General features: G+C 44.2%; 5 protein-coding genes across 5 annotated transcripts in view; all 5 read right to left on the reverse strand.

Moving 5' to 3' along the window:
- Nucleotides 1-2,389: 2,389 nt before the first annotated feature.
- DSM5745_08016 (uncharacterized protein) lies at nt 2,390-4,110 on the reverse strand (the record flags this gene model as incomplete). The annotated part of the gene is made up of 2 exons (XM_026750032.1): nt 2,390-3,863; nt 3,920-4,110. The coding sequence occupies 2 exons, from the start codon at nt 4,108-4,110 to the stop codon at nt 2,390-2,392; spliced, it is 1,665 nt and encodes a 554-aa protein (XP_026601036.1).
- A 357-nt stretch (nt 4,111-4,467) lies between these two features.
- Nucleotides 4,468-6,582, reverse strand: DSM5745_08017 (uncharacterized protein; the record flags this gene model as incomplete). The annotated part of the gene is made up of 6 exons (XM_026750033.1): nt 4,468-4,704; nt 4,761-5,614; nt 5,657-5,939; nt 5,979-6,085; nt 6,187-6,254; nt 6,317-6,582. 6 exons carry the CDS (start codon nt 6,580-6,582, stop codon nt 4,468-4,470), a joined length of 1,815 nt encoding a protein of 604 aa, XP_026601037.1.
- Nucleotides 6,583-14,871: 8,289 nt separating this feature from the next.
- On the reverse strand, nt 14,872-16,074 carry DSM5745_08018 (alkene reductase; the record flags this gene model as incomplete). Its single annotated transcript, XM_026750034.1, has 1 exon — nt 14,872-16,074. The coding sequence occupies one exon, from the start codon at nt 16,072-16,074 to the stop codon at nt 14,872-14,874; it is 1,203 nt and encodes a 400-aa protein (XP_026601038.1).
- Nucleotides 16,075-17,080: 1,006 nt separating this feature from the next.
- On the reverse strand, nt 17,081-18,678 carry DSM5745_08019 (uncharacterized protein; the record flags this gene model as incomplete). Its single annotated transcript, XM_026750035.1, has 3 exons — nt 17,081-17,495; nt 17,534-18,124; nt 18,182-18,678. The coding sequence occupies 3 exons, from the start codon at nt 18,676-18,678 to the stop codon at nt 17,081-17,083; spliced, it is 1,503 nt and encodes a 500-aa protein (XP_026601039.1).
- A 1,086-nt stretch (nt 18,679-19,764) lies between these two features.
- Nucleotides 19,765-20,431, reverse strand: part of DSM5745_08020 (GMC family oxidoreductase) — a gene marked incomplete at both ends in the record, with an annotated part of 2,070 nt that continues 1,403 nt past the window's right edge. The window contains 2 exons of the mRNA XM_026750036.1: nt 19,765-19,829; nt 19,909-20,413. Of these exons, the coding sequence (XP_026601040.1) occupies nt 19,765-19,829; nt 19,909-20,413 (570 nt within the window). The remainder of the gene's footprint in view (nt 19,830-19,908; nt 20,414-20,431) is intronic.

The raw sequence follows: 20,431 nt of genomic DNA on the forward strand, positions 1-20,431 counted from the left end.
CGGTGAGACACTCTCCCACCTTGTCTCTCAGACCTTTCAAGATCCCGGTACTCCTCGCGGCAACCCAACAGCTGCCGCGTGGCAAGTACCCCCCGACCCCGAAGTGGCAAMGATTCATTCCAAAGACCTCCCGGAGACGACGGACTTCGCAGTCATTGGGTCTGGCGTGACAGGATGCAGCATTGCGACTACACTTCTCGAGGGCGATACCGCAGCAAAAAATAGCTCAGTGACGGTGTTCGAGGCTCGCACTCTCACAAGCGGTGCAACGGGTCGCAACGGGGGCCATTTGATTTCTCCAATTGGGCCGAGTTTTGCAGACATCGCTGAAAGGCATGGTGTCAATGAAGCGGTTGCCATTGGGCGTTTCTATAGTCGTACCCTGGACAAGATGTTTGCTCTTGCGAGATCCAGTGCAGAGCTCGAACAGGCAAGCGAGGTCCGGAACGTGCACTCAGTAATCGGATACCGCGACAAGCAGTCTTTCAACAGAGCTGCTGAATCGGTAAGGCTCTACGAGGATTCCGATCCCCTAGCGAAGGGTGTTTATACAGTCCACAACGCGCAGGCAGCCCAGGAGGTTTGTAGATCTTCTAATCTGACCACAGAACATTCAGATGCTGACTTTTTGCGCTGTTTCTACTAGACGTTCAACCTCAAAGACGCAGCCGGCGCATTGTCAAGCCAGCAAGGCGCATTCTGGCCCTACCGACTGATCACACGCAAATTCGCTCAGCTACTCCGATCCCACTCAGGCCGTCTATCGCTCGAAACAAGCACCGCAGTAACCGGTATTTACTGGTCACCAGAGGACAACGCTCAATATCCATTTGTCATTACTACATCACGCGGAAGCATGCGGGCGGCCAAGATCTTCCACTGCACAAACGGCTTCGCGAGCCACCTGCTTCCAGCGCTGCAGGGGAAGCTAGTCCCAGTGCGTGGAACAGTATCAGCCCAGAAACCAGGCTCTTGCTTCCCTCACCAAGGGGACAAACTCTCATGGTCATTCATAAGCACGCCATCTTACGACCAGCAAACTAATACCTGTGATGTGGGCTTGTACTACATGCAGCAAAACGCAGCCTCCGGGATGATAGTCATTGGCGGCGAGGTGCAGAAGATAGACGAAGTCTTCTCTGCCGACGATCGCGTCGTCAGCGCTACCTCCAGAGCAAATCTCTCCAGCATTCTCCCGGCCCTCTTCATCAAGGGATGGCAGGACCCCATAACCGGGAAGGCCGAGCCTCCCGACATCGATATGACATGGTCCGGGATCATGGGGTTCACGGCTGACCATCTTCCCCTAGTGGGTAAACTGCCCTCTGGCATTACGGGTCGGCCCTCGGATACCGGACATGGAGAGTACATTGCCGCTGGGTTTAGCGGTTATGGAATACCACAGTGCTGGTCGTCAGGCGAGGCAGTGGCTAGGATGGCACTGGGCGAAGACGTGCCCGACTGGCTGCCCCAGTCGTATCTGGCAACTGAAGAACGGCTCGCCCGTATGACTAGGCAGATGTTACTTTCTTCTGTCTTTGGGCTGGAGCTAGATGGGCTCGGTTCGAGGTGTATGGAGACATTTGAACATTGAAGCTGCTGAGCAAGTCAAAACCATCAATGCAGTACGTCGAGTTTGTTTCTTGTTACAGCAGATTTCCGCATGTAGTCAGGATAAACAGTGGCGTCTAGTGTGGGCGATAGTAGATAATATTTCAGCACACCTCACATTGTACTCCGAACAAGGCATACCAAAAGACTCAGAGTAACACTGCGGTTACAACATCTTCTCCCAAGTCTTTCGCTTGAGTCGACAACCCCGCCGGTCATATGTCATGTGTCTAGCATCCGATGACTCAAATCAGAAATATTTCACTTCCTCCTATCCCATCTTCATCCCAGCCGATCAATCAGCCCACAAAATGGCCTCCTCACACCCACCCAAATAACCTCAATCACCACCTCCGTCTCCTCCACCTTCGCCGCCCAACTCGCCTACACGCAACGCCTCATCCAACTCGGCGGCTAGCGCCATCAAGGATGCAGTCCTTCATCACCACCGAATTTTCACCAACCAATACAAAACCACTCACTTGCAGAACGACGAATCGCTGCTCTCCCCGCACACAGGCGGCGCACTCCAAAGCCACATCGTCAACGCCATCCACGACCCCAAGTCCCCAACTGCACCTGCAGCAAAGGGTGGGAAATCCCTGATCCTAAACGCCCACGTCGATAGGTATTGTCCGCACCGGCCTTGCAGATTTCTGGACCTACGGCCCCCACAGCGGAAGTTTCTGGATGTCAACAAGCTGCAGTTTATTCATGTTAAATATCAGCAAATACCAAAGGCTACAGTTCATTCAGGTCAATATCAACCGCTACATCATCACCGATTCATAAACCGATGCCTCTCCCCCCCAATATCATCCACCGCAGCAAACAGCCGCTGATACAGCCCATCCTCCAGAATGCTCTTCATCCTCGCATACCCCCTCACGCTCTCGTCCGCCTCCTCCGTCTTCCACACAGCCTTGCTCTCAGGCCCATAGACCATGGCCCCGCCCGCGTCAACCCGCTTGTACGGATCCCGCCCGTACGCAAAGTCAATGAAGTCGCCGCCCATCTGCCGAGCGAGCGCCTGCTGCTCCGCGGACATATCATCGCCGTTCTGGAAGACGTACAGGAGGTCGATGGCGTGGTACGCCGTGCCCTTGAGCGGGTTCGCGAGCGTGGATTGCTGGTCGACGTGGTAGGCGAACATCGGGATCCGGGGCTTGGGCTTGGCCGAGGGCGAGGGCGAAGCTTCGGGCTCGTGGAAGTGGATGTAGTTGGGGATCACGAAGAGTACGTCTCGGATGAGGGCTTCGAGGCCCTGAAAGAACGCGTCTGGGGAGTTGGATTCAGATTCAGCGGTGATGTTGTATAGGGCTAGGATCTTGGCTGTTTCCGCGGGGGTCAGGAACCGTCCCATGCGGGTGTGGAAGTGGGTGTAGGTGTATTTGCGGAGGACGAGGCGCCACAATAAGCCCTCGTCGCGGGTATCGCCTGCCATGAAGCCCTTGAGCCAGGGGGGCAGCGGGGCAACGCGCAGCAGAAGGGGGTCTGCGCGGTGGAAGACGCCGTCGTAGCAGGGGTTGTAGATTGGGAAGTCGGCGTGCTCGATGGACCATGTTGCTGCTGTGAGGGCGTCCTGGGACACGCGGCGGAGCTGGTCGAGGGTGTCTGGCGCCGCTGGGTCTATGTTGAGGAATCGGAGGAGTTCGTCGTACCGCCTTTGGTGCTTTTCAAGCGGCCATGCGGGGGCGAGGTTGAGTGTTCCAGACATGAGGATTGCGCGGTCGAACTTTGGGGGCTCGGCTGCGAGCAGGTGGTGCGAGATGGAGATTGCGCCCGCGGACTCGCCGAAGAGAGTGACGTTGTTGGCGTCGCCGCCGAAGAGGCCGATGTATTTCTGGACCCAGTGGAGAGCGATCTGCTGGTCTGTCAGGCCGAAGTTGCCGGCTCCAGAGTGGTTGTCTCTTGCTAGATCTTGCTGGATCTCGCGAGAGGCCAGGAACCCGCCCAGCCCGACCCGGTAGCCGATGGTGACGGTGACTACCGGGGTTCTGCGCTCAACTGAGGTGGTGACTAGACGTGCGCAGTCGAATACTGGATGTTGGGGGCCTGCAAGGAAGAACGCACCCCCATGGATGTACACCATCACCGGATGGGGACCGGGGAGGTCCGCCGGTGGCAACGCAATGTTCAGGTTCAGGCACTCGAGGTCATTTGCCTCCCAGGGAGAGAAGTGTTCAGTCTCTGTGACAGGGACTAGATAATCCTTCTTCGGGTCGTACTCGGGTGGAAGGGGATAGTGTTTCCTACAGGGCGGTTAGCTCTCTGGTCATTATTCTTCACCGGGATGAGGAAACCGCACCCAAGTCTAGTACCGTCGTGGAAGTTATCTTTCCAGCTGGTGACCAGCTGGGCTCTTGTCCACCGCTTGGAGATATTACCGTATGGGACGCCAAAGAACTGACGCACGCCGCTTGGGTATGTAAAGCCCTTCAGCGCCCCAAGACTGGGGACGCTGATGGCAGCTTCTCCAGAAGGAGAAAGACGAGTCATTTTGAAAGAGGGTTTCAATCTTTGCTGTTTGGAAGCTGTTCTGCTTCTGCAGTTTGGGCTGTCTCTGAGCTCTTTATATCGTCCCAGAGCAAGACGAGCATGGAGTCACAGTGACACTCGACGAATACCGATTCTTGATGCCGAAAAGATAGACAAACATCCTATTCGTTGATAGAGCCGAGAAGGAGTGTTATCAGCGTTGGATTGTCCCTGATGTCTGCATAAACGTCCTGATCGCTGGATAGCACGCTTAACCCAATTCGGGCAGCATAGCCGCTGCAGTTGGAGCGCGTTTTTAGGGCATTGCGGGGGTGGAGCTGCACCGTCCAATCCCCAGCCAGGCATGCCGTTCGCATATCAGGGCGAAGATAGCTGCACTTGTATAAGACCCTCGACCTGCCTCTGGAAGTTGCCCAGCACCAGCATCGACCATGGATCCAATCCAGGAGCAACGCCGGGAGGACGAGTTTCCTCCTGGAACCATTCGACTCGAAGAAAGTAAGTGAGCCACGTATATGGTGTGGCGGTGGAAGCTGACAGTGAAGAAACCGGCTCTTCCTCCCAGATCGCCCTGCATCCCATTCCTAGCCAGGACTGCAACGATCCATTGGTATGCCCCGTCATCCAGCCCGACTTGGTCAGTAGCTCACCTGGATGAACCCTATAACTGGTCGAAGCTGCGAAAGACCGTCAACTTTGGCCTGGCATGCACCTTCGTGATCTATACCTTCATCGCCATGGGCAATATCGGAGTCTCGTTTGCGCCCTACCAGCAAGACCTCGGGGCAAGCTATAGCGATCTGAACAACGCCATCGCCGCCAACTACGCAGGTCTCGCCTCCGGGAGCATTCTTTTCATCCCCCTTGCCCACCGATACGGCCGCCGGCCTGTTTACCTGTTCAGCTGCACGATGCAGCTGGTCGCTGCCATCTGGAGCGCGAAGATGACGAGCCACGGCGAAATCGTCGCAACGAGCTTCATCTCCGGCATCGGGGGGGCGATCAGTGAGACGATCATCATGCTCACCATCGCTGATCTCTTTTTCGTCCACCAGCACGCCCTCATGAATGGGATCTTCCTCCTCATGCAGTCCATCGGGACCTTCCTGGGGCCCGTGGCAATGGGGTACGCGATCGAGGATCTGGGATGGCGCACCATGTGGTGGATCACCGTTGCCCTGATTGCGTCCAACCTCGTCGCCGTGGTCTTTCTCTTCGAGGAATCCAAGTTCATCCCCGTGCTGGACGGACGCCCAGCGAGCAGAGCGGCCGACGAGGCCGACGCCGACCTTCCTGCTCCAGATATCACGGGACCCAAGGAGGCAAAAGCGAGCCAGCAAGGTGCACCAACCACCGCGAACACCACCTGCACATGCACCTCCCCCTTCTCCTCCCCACCACGCAGCTATCTCCAACGCATGGCCCTCATCACCCCCTCCAAAGAGCCCACCCTGCGCCAGATCTACCAGCCCTTGCTTGTCTTCTTCACCATGCCCGCTGTCACCTACACAGCAATCACCTACGGGACCCTAATCGGCTGGATCACCCTCATGGCATCGACGCAATCCTTCTACACCCTCCTTCCCCCCTACAACCTCAACCCGTCGCAAGTCGGGCTTCTCAGCCTGGCCCCCTTCATCGGCTCCGCGATCGGGAGCATCGTCTTCTCCCCGCTGAGCGACTGGTCGATTATGGTTCTGTCCCGGCGGAACGGCGGCATCTTCGAGCCCGAGATGCGCCTCTGGTTGGCGTTGCCGGGGTGTGTCTTTGCCGTTGCAGGTACCTTGGTTTTCGGCTTGGGCCTGGCTTATGTATGGTGGCCGCGAATACTACCATCCATCTGTCTCTCCGATATTAGAAAAGCTGACGAACACCAACAGCAAGAACCGCTCATCGTGCTTAACGTCGGGTACGCCCTCTTCGCCGTCGGGTTCATCGTCTGCTCTGACGTCTCCCTGACGTATCTCCTCGACTGCTATCCAGACGTGAGCCATCCTTCCTTCGCTTTGGACTCATCCCCTCCATTTCCGTTCATAAAATCAAGGATGCCTCAACCCTGACTTGACTGGGACTGACAAACAATCAACCAATATAGATCCTCGGCCCGGCCATGGTCGCCGTCGTATTCTTCCGCAACGCGCTCTCTGTGATCATCATGTTTGCGTATACGCCCTGGATCGAAGGGATGGGGCTACGAGATACGTACATATTGATCGCGTGCTTGCAGTTCGTGCTCCTCTTGGTGCCGGTGCCGTTTTTGGTCGTGGGGAAGGAGATCCGGAAGAAGACGGCGGGGAGGTATAGGATGTTTGCGTTGGGGGCATAGGGGGGAGATGGTGGGGGAGGCAGGGGGTCAGGGACGTGTAGTAGATACTGGGACCTAGTGAGAGGTGTGGTTGATTCCCATGGATCGATGGCCCATACCATATGAGGAGGGCCGTGTCCAGTACCCTGTGGTATACAAGCTGGCATCATGCCGACAGGCAGACTAGCTTTGACAAATCCACGATGACATTAGCTTCTGCTACAGTAGTACAGGGGTAAAGTTATCTCTCAAGACAAACTCTTCTCTACAGTATAACTCTATACTGCTTCCTCCTGATACCTGCCAGTACCCTACACCTCATTCCGGTTCACACACGTAGTCCGCGCTCCCGAGACAGCTGGAGGTTCAGTGGGAGGGCCGCAGACCAAACCTGACCGTTCGCTAATAAATACCCATAAAGAATGAACAGAAACCTTCATACCCTGAACAAATCCCATACACCTAAAATCCCCACCCCAGTCTCACGCATAAGCATACCCCTCAACCCCCTCCACCCCCTCCGCATCCCTAACCCAGCTCACCCGATCCTTAACAAACTGCTCAATCCTCGGCTTCAGCCTCCCCTCATGCAAACCAAAATCATCCACCGTCCCAAGCCGCAGGATACTCATCCCCGGGAACCCCGTGCCAACGCGGTACATAAGCGTGCCGCACGTGCCGCAGAAGTAATTCGTCATTGTGTGGCCGGTCGCGATGGTCTTGCTCTGGCTGTATGAAGACAAAGAATCCCGCCCGCGCTCGTGGACCAGGTACTTGTCGGAGATTGTGAAGTTGGAGGCGAACATCGACGCGGTGATTTTGCGGCAGTCTGTGCAGTGGCAGATGAAGGTGTCGATTAGGCCGGGGGGTTGGGTTGGCTGGATTGTTTCTGTTAGGGAGGTACCCTTGGGTAAGAGGGGGGTGGAGGGGCGTTGGGGACTTACGAAGCTTAGCTGCACGGCGCCGCAGTAGCAGGTGGCTGTTGCTCTGTCGGCGGTGGACCAGCCGTCTTGTCGGGCGCCGGCGAGGGGGAAGTAGGGGGTTGTTTTGTTGGTTGGGGGCGGGGGCGATTGGGATGTCATGGTTGGGGATTGATGGAGACGCTTGGAAGATGTTGGTTTCTGTTCTTTGTGGCCCGACACTCTCCTTGGGGGGAAAGCGATATTTATACAGTTCTCAAGTTTTTGAATGACGTCTTGCTGGTTCTTGGACTCGCTGCTTGCGTGGTTGCTTATGGTGACTCCATCGGAGTTGCGGAGCGGAGATGCGGAGTCGTTAGTACCGTATGTGATTAGTATCGCTGAAGGATTTACATTTCTCGAAGCTCGGAAAGTCGGGGCTTGCTGATTAATGTCTGCAAGGCACTGGAAACTTGGTTGTTGATTAGAGAAGTATGACCTAGAGTTGAAGACATGGAAGCCTTTCGAATGCTGCTTACATGATGAGCGAAGAACTCTGATAGTATTAAGAGAGTACTAAGGAACTAAGAACAACACGGCCACTAGATAGTAGGCAGTGGCATGGGGTTACCTAACCTAGATAACTTATTTTTTAACTCCTGGCTAGCTACCTTTAACACAGCCCCCTAGGCGGGAAGCCGTGAGGCTAGTAAAATTTTTTAAATAAAAAAAAATAAGCTTTATATAATAATTTAAATATAAAGTATTTTTATACTATATCACGTGCTATATTTTAAAATTAATATATATAAAAAATAAAATACTAAATTTTTTAATACTTGCTATTTTTACTAACTAGCCTAAGGGCCTTTTAAAATTTATTAAAGTTAATTATATTAAGTAGCTTAGTAAAACTATTAATAGGATTTTTTTTATTATTAATATAGCTAAATATAATAATACCCTATTTATAAAGGTTTTTAATAAAAAAGTATTAATTATTAATTTACTTAACCATATTATTAAACCTAATTTTTTAAATAATATATACGCTATTAATATTATTTATATTAATAATTATTAGCTTAAAAGTTTTTTTTTAAATACCTAGTATTATAGCAAGCTTTTAAATATAAAGTATTTTTTTAATAACTTTATTAAATATAATAAATTTTGTAATAATAAATAATAAAGTAATAATAGTTTACTTTTTTATACCCTAGTAAACTAGTAAACCTGCATAGTAAATAATAAATTTTTTAAATAACTTTTTATTTTTATAATCCTAATATAAAGTGTTAATATAAATCTTTTTTTTTTTATTAGGTTAAAGGCCTAGAATAAGGTTAAACTTTATATATTAAAGGTATTTAAAAAGTCCCTTTATAGCCTTTAAATTATAATTTAAAGGTAAATTTATATAGCGCTATAAATAAAACATTATATAAGCTATATTTAATTAAGTTTTAGTAACTAGCTAATTTAATAATTTATAAAAAACTGCGTATTTTTTAAAAGATGCTTTTAATATATTTTTTATATTTACTTACTTAATCTCTGCATTTTTTAAAGTAATCTTGCGGTAATATAAATAATATATTAAATTTATAAAAATAGTAAAGCTATTATAATTTTATAAACCTAACTTTTTTAAGAAATTTGTAATATATAGTTCCTAACTTATTAAAATTATTTTATTTTTATAATTATAGGTAATAGCATATTCTAAAAACTTTACTAGCTTATTAATTACCTTAATACTAAAAAACTTATTAAGTTCTTTTTAAATCTTGTTAATAAGCTGCTTAATATTATTAATAATAATTAAATTATTAATATAAACTATTATAAACGCTGATTTTTTATAATAAATACAGGGTTTAACTAATAATAGTTTAAATTTTATTTAAATAAGCTTTTTTTTAAGTTCTTTAAACTAGAGATGGCCTAATTAATATAAACTATAAAATACCATAAGTAATAGCTAAATATTACCTAATTTACCCTTAGCTAGGCCTTAAAATTAGTATATATAAATTTTTTAATTTTTTAACACCGCGTGGAAATAGGCAGTAATAATATTTATTTATTTAGCATACTTATTAAGTATAATTATTATTAGAGAATTGCTATTCTCACAGAGAAGATTCTTATTCTCACAGAGAACTAAAATATTAAAAATATATTAATAAGCTAGGATTAGGTAATATAATTAATATTAAGAATTATTTATATTTTTAATAATAATATTTATATATAGGTATTTTAAAAAAATTAAATTACATAATAATTAATATAAAATACCAAGGTATTTTTTCTTGCTTAATATCTTATTAATAAATTTATTATTTTTAGGAATATTAATACTTTTTTAGACAGTTCTAAGAATCTATATAAAAATAATACGAACTATTAGAATATTACTTTTTTAAAAATTAAAAAAACTTAATTACTTATTATAAATTACTTATTTAACCTTTTTTAATAATACTTGGTATTCTCCTGTAATAAAAATGTATTTTTAAATAGTTTTTTATTTTTTAATAAATATAGTAAGTATAATATCTTAGTATATTAAAAGAATATCTAAATATTACCTATAAAATAAAATATTAAATAATACATAAAGTTTCTCTGTGAGAATAAGAGTGTTCTCTGTGAGAATAGCAATTCTCTATTATTATTTAAAATATTTGCATGGTAATGTTTAAAAAAACTAGGGTAGTATTATTTATAAAGTTAATACCTAGTTATTATTAATTATTATATATAACCTAGCACGCCTTAAAGTATTTAATTTTATTATATTTATTTATTTTAAGCAAGAATACCTATTTATTATTAAGGATTTTTACGCCTTTTAGGCAGTAAATAACCTTATAAGCCTTTATACTAGTAATATTACTAATTTAATATTTTATTACTACTAGCTATTAGTTTATGTACTTTAACTTTATAGCTTGCTTATAGTTATTTAGTATAGTAATATTACTAGTATTAATATTTTTATTATTATTAACAAGATTTAATACTATACTTATTATATATTTACATGCTTTATACTTTTTTACTAGCTTAGTAACCTGCTTGGCCTTGTTAGCAGCCTGCTTATTACCTAGCTATTTTATTTTGCGGTGCTAACAGCTTAAATAGTAGTTTATTAATAGTAATAATAGTGTTAATAGCCCCTTAGCGGGCACTAATAGTAATAACAGCACTAATAACCCTTTAGTAGGTGCTAGCACTTTAAATTTATAATATTACTATACTAGTATAACTTTATTATTTTTTACCTAAGTGGTGTTAAATTATTAAAATCTAACCAGGAGATACGTAACTATTTAAATATTTTTACTTTTTTTAAATAACTTTTAATAACACTTTTTACGTGTTATATTACTTATAATTTATAAGTTTATATTTATTAATTATAGCTCTTGCTCCCACGCTTCTTACTTAATATAGGCTTTAACCTTACTTAATAGGTGTTTATAACCTTGCTATTATAAGTAAATATTAAAATTTAGGTATTAAGTATACAGCGCCTCCGGAGTTAAAATAAAACTTAAAAATAATATTATAAAAGTAAAAAATTTAATAATAAATAACTCCTACACGGGTATTTAAAAAACTAATAGCCCCTTTATAAGTATTAGTTATATTAATAGCCCCTTTACAGGCGTTAGGTAAATAATAAGTATAAAAAATAGCTTTAATAATATTTAACTTATATTTTTACTTAAATTATTAAAAATTTCTCGCGCTGTATTAGCCAAAAAATTAGCTTACTTTTAAATTATTTTTTATAATAATATAATTTATTATTTATATATTATAGCTACAAGTGCCTAATTTTTTAATTTTTTAAGTATATTTAGGGGCGTTTCTAGCTCCAGAACTTTATAAATTAGTGTTTTTTTTTACTAAGTAATAACATGTTAATAAACTGCCTTAACAGCCTTTGCTTTCTCGCGGGCAGCTACATGCTTAAAGTAATATATTATAGGCGCCTTGTGGTTAGTAATTTAAATAGTTTTTAATATTACCTTATTAATAACTATAATAATAACACCTGGATCCTTATTTACAGGTTTTTTAATAAGATTTGCGGTTATTAGGCGTTTATTAGTATAATTATTTTTATATACATGGCTTTTATTAATAGTAATATTTTAGGATTTATAAAGCTTACGCTTTAATAATATATAAATATATTAAATATAGCTATAATTTTTTTTATATCTTATTTAGTATTTAACTTACGCCCAAGGCATTATTTTTTTTAATTAAATATAATTTTTTTTAAAAATATAAACCCAGGCGCGGTAATTAAAAACCTTAAACACGTGTATTAAAGGCTTAAGATTTTTAATATATTAATACTCCTGTTAAATTTATATAAGTAGCTTAGAATTTATATATTTTAGGTAAAAAAGGTAATTTACTAAGCAAGTTATATTATTTATAATAAATAACTATAAATATTTTAGTAAATTATTATTAATTATTATTACATGGGTAATATTATTAAAATACCCTTTTAAGCACTTAGCTTTACTATTTAGCTTAGGCGTACGTGAAGGTATTACCTTACTTTAAATACCTTTTATTTTAGCCTAATTTAAAAAATAAAAAAACTTTAATCTCTTATTAATTTGCTACTAACACGGATAGTAATTAGTTAAAATTTTTAATTTTTTATTAAAGTTAATTATTATGGTAAAGGCCTTAGGTTTATTTTTAAGTAATACTTGTATAATAAAAGTAGTTATACTATTTACTATAATTAAGTAATATTTAAACTTACCAAAGCCTACCGGAAGGATTGTTTAAAAATTTATATATTAAATTAATATAAAATTATTATAATTTAGGTTATTTTATTATTATTTTTCTTGCAAAACTTTACGCTTAATATTTACTATATAATAAATATTATATATAAACTTTAAAATATTTTTTTTATTAATTATACCGCGCAGTTTAAAAACTTTATAATAGCCTAAATAATAATATATTTATATAATATTCTCGCGGATAGCTTTAATAATAATTTTTAACTTATTCTTACTAAATGCCGGCGCTTTAGTAAATATCTTATTTATAAATATATTTAAAAAAACTATATTAATAATAAAAACTTTATATTTAATATGCGTTAATCCAGTAATAATATTTATTTTTATATTATAAATAAAAAGATTTTTAAAGCTTTACTAAATCCTTATTTTTTCTCGCGCTTAGGTTATTAATAAAAGGTTAAAATTTAGGTCTAGATTAAAGTACGCTTTAAAAAAATACTTAATAAAACTTTTATTAACTTAGTATAGGCAAATACAAGCATTTTTAATATTATAAATAATAATATTACCTGCACTGGTAGTTTTATAAGTATAGGCTTTATTATATAGCCTATACTTATAAAGTATAAAAAATAGTAAGTAGTTACTTATAAGATGGCGGGCCGCACTAGAGTTAAAAATCTAGCTTTAATTTTTTTTAGTTAATAAAGCTTTAATAGCTATATAAAATGCAAAGCTATAGTTATAACTATTAGCCGCCTGCAAAGTAGCGTTTTAACCTATATTTTTAAATATTAATACTTTTTCCTTCGGCGGCTTATAATACTAAATATATAATAATAGCTTTTATTTTTTAGTATAAATAAATAGTACTAGATAAAAATACTTACCTAATTTATAGCTAATAAAATAATAATACGCGTAATATTTATTATTTATATACTACTTTTTATGCTTAATAAACTTATTTAAATACACTTTTTTTAACTATCCCGGGCCAGGGCCCTTGCGCTTAAAAAACTTTTTTTTATTTTTATTTAACTTTTTTATAATTAGTTTTTTATTATTTTTATTACTATTTTTATTAAAATTAGGCAAGGGTTTACCTTTAGGTACTATAGTATTAACTTTTAATACTATAGCTATATAAGTAATAATATTATTATAAAGCTTTAAAAAATTAGTTTAATAATAGCCCTTAAGCAACTTGTTAGTAAATATATATTAATAATTATTTACCTAGTTTAGGAGATTATTGCGGAGATTTATAAAAAAAATAAAAAATAAATAAAATATGCCTGTTTTAATACTTAAGCGGGTATAAACCTTATTTACTTATTAAAATATATTAATATAATTAATTATATTAACATAGTTATTATATTTTATATTTAACACGCGTATACTAGCTATTTAAGCCTAAATTATACCTTAATTATTTACTATTTTTATAATAATATTATATAAATTATTAGCAAACTCCAGGGTTTTAGGAATATTATAAATTTATTTATTAATTTTATTAAATACTTAAGTAAATAGCTAGTAAGTAATATATAAAAAAACTACTTTTTATTATTTATAAATATTACTATCCTCCTCCCTAGGGCGGGGAAGTATTTTATTAATAATAATATTAATTTTTAATACTATTAAAAAATAACTAACAGCGTAGCTTTACTATTTATAATTTTTTTTATTTTTTAGGCGTTGCGTAACTTCTTAAATATTAAGTTAAGTAAAAAATAAAATAATCTTATTATAAAATATTTTTTAATAACATACTACTAGTACTTAAAGTAGTTAAGGGGATGCCTTAGGCTAAGGGCTAGTAATATTTTTATTAATTATAGGGGTAAAAATAATAGTAAAAGTATTAATAACTTTATTTTTTAAAAAGGTAAATATATTAAAATAATAATATAGCTAATAAATAAAAAATAATAGTTAATAAAACTTAAATTTAATTAATAAAATTTAAAGATATAACTTTAGCGCGCGACTACGGCCTTAAATTATAAAAAAAATAAATTAAATTAAAATAAAAAATAAAACTTACTTAAAGGTTTTTATATATATTAAAAAATTAATAAAAAATAATAAAATAGTGGCTAACCGGGCTACATAACCTAATAAGTAAAGAACTTTAATAATATTAAAAAAGTACTAAGAAACTAAAAACAACGTGGCCACTAGATAGTGGGCGGCGGCGTGGGGTCACCTGACCCGGATGACTCATCCTCCGACTCCCGGCTAGCTACCTCCAACATTACATTCCCAAGATGTTCACCCTAGTGCTCGTGAGAAATCCTGCTGACAGGACAGCTAGTTGGTGGTGCAGCTACCTGTTCTCTGAAAGCAAAGATGACAGTGATATAATGCCTCTGGATATAGACTGACTCAAGCATATATCCAATCAAAGTCTCTGTATGTCTTGAGGGTTGGATTTGATCCCAGCAATTTCTCCCGACTTTGTATGAACCAGATGAAGAAAATGAGCTTGATCAGTTTCTTACACATCCAATCCTACCCAGTACACAGGGTAATTCGCAGAATACCCAATGGATATCACAGCGGTTGTGCCGGTCTGACTGATAGCAAAATCGAGGCCTGTTCAGAATGGCACCAAGCAACCCGAGTCTACGCCCAATGCAACGGCAACGATACCCAGAGGAAAAATTGAATTATCTATACTCTATCAGTCTATAATATACTCTATACCTAAACAGCCCAACCATCGCAAAACCACTCCTGCTCATGCTTCCGCATGCACAGCCAGATACTCCTCGCTGAACGGGTAATCATTATAGCCGACCTCACTTTCCGCAAGGTAGAACGTCGCCCGGTTATACCTGTTCAGCTCAATCCCATGCCGGATCCTGAAGACCAAGTCAGGATTAGCCAGGAAATGGCGACCAAAGGCAACCAGCACGTCCCACTTCTTGTAGTGCTCTTCCAGAGCCCAAGCCGCCGTCTCGGGACGGTAGCCTCCTGCCACGATCACAGGGGACCGGTTGTCCCAGGCCTCCAAGATAAAGTCCAACGTCTTGCCCTGGTTGACGGTTTTGCCACCGAAGATCAATGCCCCGGGGTCGCCGGTTGCTTCCACGAGAGACAGGTAGGCAAGCGGCGGCACCGTTGCCTTCAATTGCTCAATGATATATAGGTATTGGCCGTGGATGTCGCCTTTCTCGGCTTGTTGGAACGCTGCATACGGCGATAGTCGCAGGGCGACGCGGTCTGCGCCCACAGCATCCACAACGGCCTTGACGACCTGCAGGACCAGCCGTGCGCGGTTCTCGGTGGACCCGCCCCATCTGTCGGTGCGCTTGTTGACGGCGTCGGAAAGGAACTGGTCGAGGAGGTAGCCATGGGCACAATGGATCTCCACGCCATCGCCCCCGGCAGCGATGACGCGCCTGGCCGTATCGACAAAGCTCTGAATAATCTCTAGGATCTCCTCCTCTGTCATTTCCTGGGGAATAGCTTCGACGTCGTCCATGGGGATCGCGCTGCTGGACCGGTACTTGAACCCCTTCTTGGCCAGGAACTCGGGGTACGAGGCGCGGCCCATTCCCCAGATCTGCTGGAAGTAGTAGGACTCCTTTGCGTGGACTGCATCGATGATGGATTTCCACGCTGCGGCCTGGCGCTCGCTGACGAATCCGGGGGTGTTGTCCTGGCCTTCTTCGAGATGGGAGACGGCGGTTGCTTCGGAGATCACCAGTGTTCCTGGCGTGGAGGCGCGGTCGGCGTAATACTTCGCCATGAACGGCAGCGGGGTGTGAGCTTCGTCATTGCGGTTCCTGGTCAATGGGGGGAACACGATGCGGTGGGCGAGCTGCATCTTGCCCACCTGCAGTGGCTTGAATAGTCTGCTTGATGCCGGGTCGATGATGGGTTTCGTGGGCTTGGTGGGAGGTGCTGGGCCGTTGGAGGTTGTGGTGGTCGTTGTCATGTTTGCTGTGGTGAACTTGAAATGGGGTTCTTCTTCTGGCAAGGATGGCGAGAACGGAGATCAAGGACTCGATGGCGAAGAATAGGACTTTGAATTGGGTTATGGCGTGTTGGGAAGTTGAGAAGGCTGCCTTGGCTCAAGATGCGTGGTAAGAGATGCTTTATAGCAAAACCATCACCTGCAGGATCTCAGTTTTCCCAAAAAAGAGTGTGCTCTCCGGATCGACTCCGAGCCTCTGCAGGCCAGGCTCCGTGGCTCCTCTACTGCTCTGGAGGCACTGGTGCCGGAGCTGCTCCGACACTCCATGAAAGCCGGAGTTCCGGAGTACTTAACAATCAGGGATGATCAGGAGCAACTCCTACTCTCAGACAGATATCTTACACCCCAAACGAACAAACTCGAATACTTCCACCGTACAGAGAACATGGCCTGTCCTTCTGCCTACTCCCGTCTTGCAGAGGGGGCTGAGGTTGGCTCTGGCTGCGCGTGCATACCCCTACCCTACCTACCGCGGTAAAGAGCTGTCTAGGCTTCGTCTGATCGCCCGAAAAGACTCCCCCTATTGGCCCTTGAATCGGGTGTAAGCGAGTCCTGCTACTCGCTTCGCTGAGCCCGGACGTGACGAGTACTTACCTACAACAGTATATAGCTCGCTCCTATTTTGTTCGCTCGCGGCAGTACTGCCTTCCACCGTGCCCCTGGAACACTGGCCGATTCGGATGGGAAGCCCTTTGATGTGCGCGGCGGGATAAAGCTGTGAAGGTTATAAAGCTGGAATGTTACCCATCTGGGATCCTTGTCTTGGAGGAGGAGAGTCAAGCAGCGGTCGAGGTCGAGTCGACATGGGAAGAGATGACAGCGATACATCCCATGTGTAATTGAGCTTCTAAACTAAACCTTTATCTACACTTCTATGTACCAAAAGCAAGAACAAGACGATCATCAACGAGAAGGTATAATCGCGCTGACCATCACACCAGCGCGACGGAGCCATCTCTTTACCCAGTCAAGGCGTGGAACTGCCCGTCCTGCCGCGTGCGAGTCTTTCATCCCGCTCACGCCTCCATTCCTCTCCCCACCTCCACTCAACCCAAACGAGCGGCGTAAAAAGAACCACCATGCCCGTGACAATAAAGAAAGCCTTCATTGCCTTGACAGCAGCAATCAACGGCTGGATGGCGCTGACGCCCGCGGCGCCCAGCAGGCAGCGGCACAGGTTATTCAGGGCGGTGGCGCTGGCAGGGCGATCGGGGAAGCAGTCGATCAGAGCTGTGGAGTTGATATTAAAGATTGAGGTGGCGGTGAATGCGATGAGGAACTGCAGAACGAGCGGGGCGGCCAGATTGGGAGTGAAGTGCGCGCGGATGTCGTTGAACTCGAAGCTGGGGCCGTACAGGGCGAGGGATATTGTGAGGAGGGCGCTGAAGGGGGCACGAGGCGCAGTCGGGCTTTTATGTACGGGAAGGCTGGGGCGGTATTGATGGTGTTGTCGGGGGGGTTTCCAAGCTCTGTTTCGGGGTGGTTTGCTAGACTGGCGCGGTGGAAGCTTTGGTCGAGGAGCCAGCCTGTTGTGAGGGAGCCGCAGATGCAGCCGAGGCCGTTTGGGAGGAAGCAGAGGCCGACTTGCCACTGGGTGAGGAAGGGGAACCCGTGCAGCAGCATCGTTGTTGTGGACGATGTGACCATGCTCCATGCGGTGTAGGTGACGCTGCCCCAGGCAAGAATGGCAGCGATGTCCTTTTCAAAAATGTAGGTGAGAGGGTGGAGGACACTCTTCGCGGAAATCGGCGACTCCGGTTTCAACGAACGTGTGTCTGGCGGCGCCGACCAGGCCGATGGTGGCTTGAACATGTATAGCAGGGGCTTATGGAACCCCGATAGACGGATGCTGCCATTGCCGGCGATGCTGCGTTGGGTCTCTGGGAGGAAGATCAGGAGGGCACCGAGGACGATGACGCTCAGGGCGAAGAGAAACAGGAAGATGCTGCGAAACCCCCATGCCGTGTTCAAGAGCCCACCGATCACTGGGCCGACCGCTTGGCCTGTCATACTAGGGGGGGTCCCGTTAGAGGCGCGTTCCGCAACGGGTTGGAAGATGTGTACGTACCGCACACCAGCGTTCGTCCCCATGAACCCGCCCCTTTCCTGCGGGAGGGCAATGTCAGCGATGACCCCGGCGCTGATGCTAATCGTGGCTGCGGATCCTGCGGCTTGCACGGCGCGGAGAACGATCAGCATTGGGTAATTGGATGTGAAGGCGAGGGCTAGGTTCGCGCCCAAGTAGATAGTCAGACAAACAACAAATGCGAGGCGACGGCCGGCGAAATCCGAAAGCGCGCCAAAGAGCGAGGGAGCAATGCCCTGCATGATCATGTAGACGGTGATGGTCAAGGAGACGAGTTCGGCGCTGACGCCAAGGTCGGACGAGATGGTGTCGATGGCGGGGAAATAAATGTTGGAGGATAAGGGGGAGAAGGAGGCTGCGAGCGAGACGAAGATGACCAGATTCCATTTCTGCGTGGACGACAGGATGTGGAATGGCGATGGGCGAGTGGAAATGGGGAGGCTAAGCTCGTGGGTTAAATGCGCAGGGGCCGTCGACATTTCGAAGTACGACATGAAAGAGAATACAAAGGCAGTCTGTTTGACGCCATGCTGTACTTTCGAGGACATATATACCGATCACAAAGCAGTCTCGATGAGTGACATCTGTTGCCTGCAGGAGCACTTACGCGGACTGATGCCATCCCCTGCACTGCCAGTGCAATATGAAAGGTTGAGAGCAATCATCAATGGCCAAAGGGCAGACAAGAAAGAGACAAGAGAGGAACAGACAGGGATCGGGATCCGCGCCAAAGGTCGATCATTGATGTAAGCTCACCTGCAGCAAAAGCTGACGAAACACACGGCTATTCTTAGAAAGAGCATTGCTATTCCCTGTACTGCACAGCCCAGAAATGCCAACCACTAGTCTGGTGCTTAGCCTGAAGCTTATCATCCCTGATCGAGGGAAAGAAAAAAGAAAATAAAGCCTCGCTGACTGGGTGCCTTTGAAAGAACGCTCTCGGACGAGCTCTGGCAAGATGGATTTTGTCCAAAAGCTGTATGTTCTGCACGATTATTCCCCTGCCACTTCGTCTAACTCTTTCAAAAGCCCTGTCAAGTCTGGACCTTTGGAAGAGGTTGACCATGGATATATCACATTTACGGTGCCCAGTTACAGGCCAGGCGCCTTATATCTTCTTCAACGTGTCCGAACCAAACGAAGGGCTCAGTTTGGGGATGGCGCCTCTAGGCACCCGTCAAAGCCAACCAGTATGTACTATGAGGCTTTTCCCCCTTGTACGCACCGCGCGTCCCATGCAGGCTTCTCGCGCCTTGTGTGACCACCAAGGGTAAAAGTCAGGTTTTTGGCCATGCATTGTATTAGTAGAGATTGGCGAACATTATGCGGTACAACTGTTGCTGAGAACTGTTGGCCACGGTATAGACAAGGCAGTACTGCAAATCAAATGCACAAAGATCAAGTAAGAGGATTCAAATCTCCCGAAAACTAGTAAGCTGCAAGACCTGGTTATGGAATATTTGGCAGCTTGGCGGAATATGACTTTCTGAAAGTCTAGCTGGCGGAGAGGAAATATAGCAAGACATCCCATCTCTTAAAACATGCGCCGCCATTCCAACAAATCTTCAAGGGCCGCCATTCGCATTCGCGTCATTAATAATATCCGCCGCAATCTTTTCAGCCACCATATCTAAAAGCCCATCACGTTAGCAGACGGACTTCCAACATAGAGAAAAGCGAGTGCCACAAGGACACGGTAAACAACATACAGCACGTCGACTGCGGATGCCCCGGCGGCAACAACGCAAACGCACTCGCATCCGCAACCCTCAGCCCCGTAACCCCAAAGACTCGTCCTTTGCTATCAAGCACCGCCATGGAATCATTAGCGTGCCCCATCTTACACGTACACGCCGCATGGAAAATCGTCATGACGCTCTCGCGGATCGCGTGCAGGATCTCTGCGTCGCTCTGCACCTGCGGACCAGGGAATGCCTCCTCGCCTACGACAATGGGCGCGATCCCGTCGGGGGCGCTCCATGCCTGCCGCATGCGCTTGTACATGGCGACTGCAACCTGGGCGTCGGACTCGGTCGAGAGCCAGTTTGGTTGGATTAGGGGTAGGTCGTCTGTGTTGTTTGAGGCGATTGTTACGTAGCCGCGCGAGGTTGGGGAGACCAGGGACCCGATCATTGCGGCGTAGGTGGAGCCGTCTGTTGGTTGGCCGAAGACAGGGTCCAGGAAGGAGTCTAGGTAGATTGCGAAGGAGATGTACTGCGCACATGTTATCAG

The sequence above is a fragment of the Aspergillus mulundensis genome, assembly GCF_003369625.1.
Source record: "Aspergillus mulundensis strain DSM 5745 chromosome Unknown scaffold_9, whole genome shotgun sequence".
In the NCBI taxonomy this organism is placed as follows: Eukaryota; Fungi; Ascomycota; class Eurotiomycetes; order Eurotiales; family Aspergillaceae; genus Aspergillus; species Aspergillus mulundensis.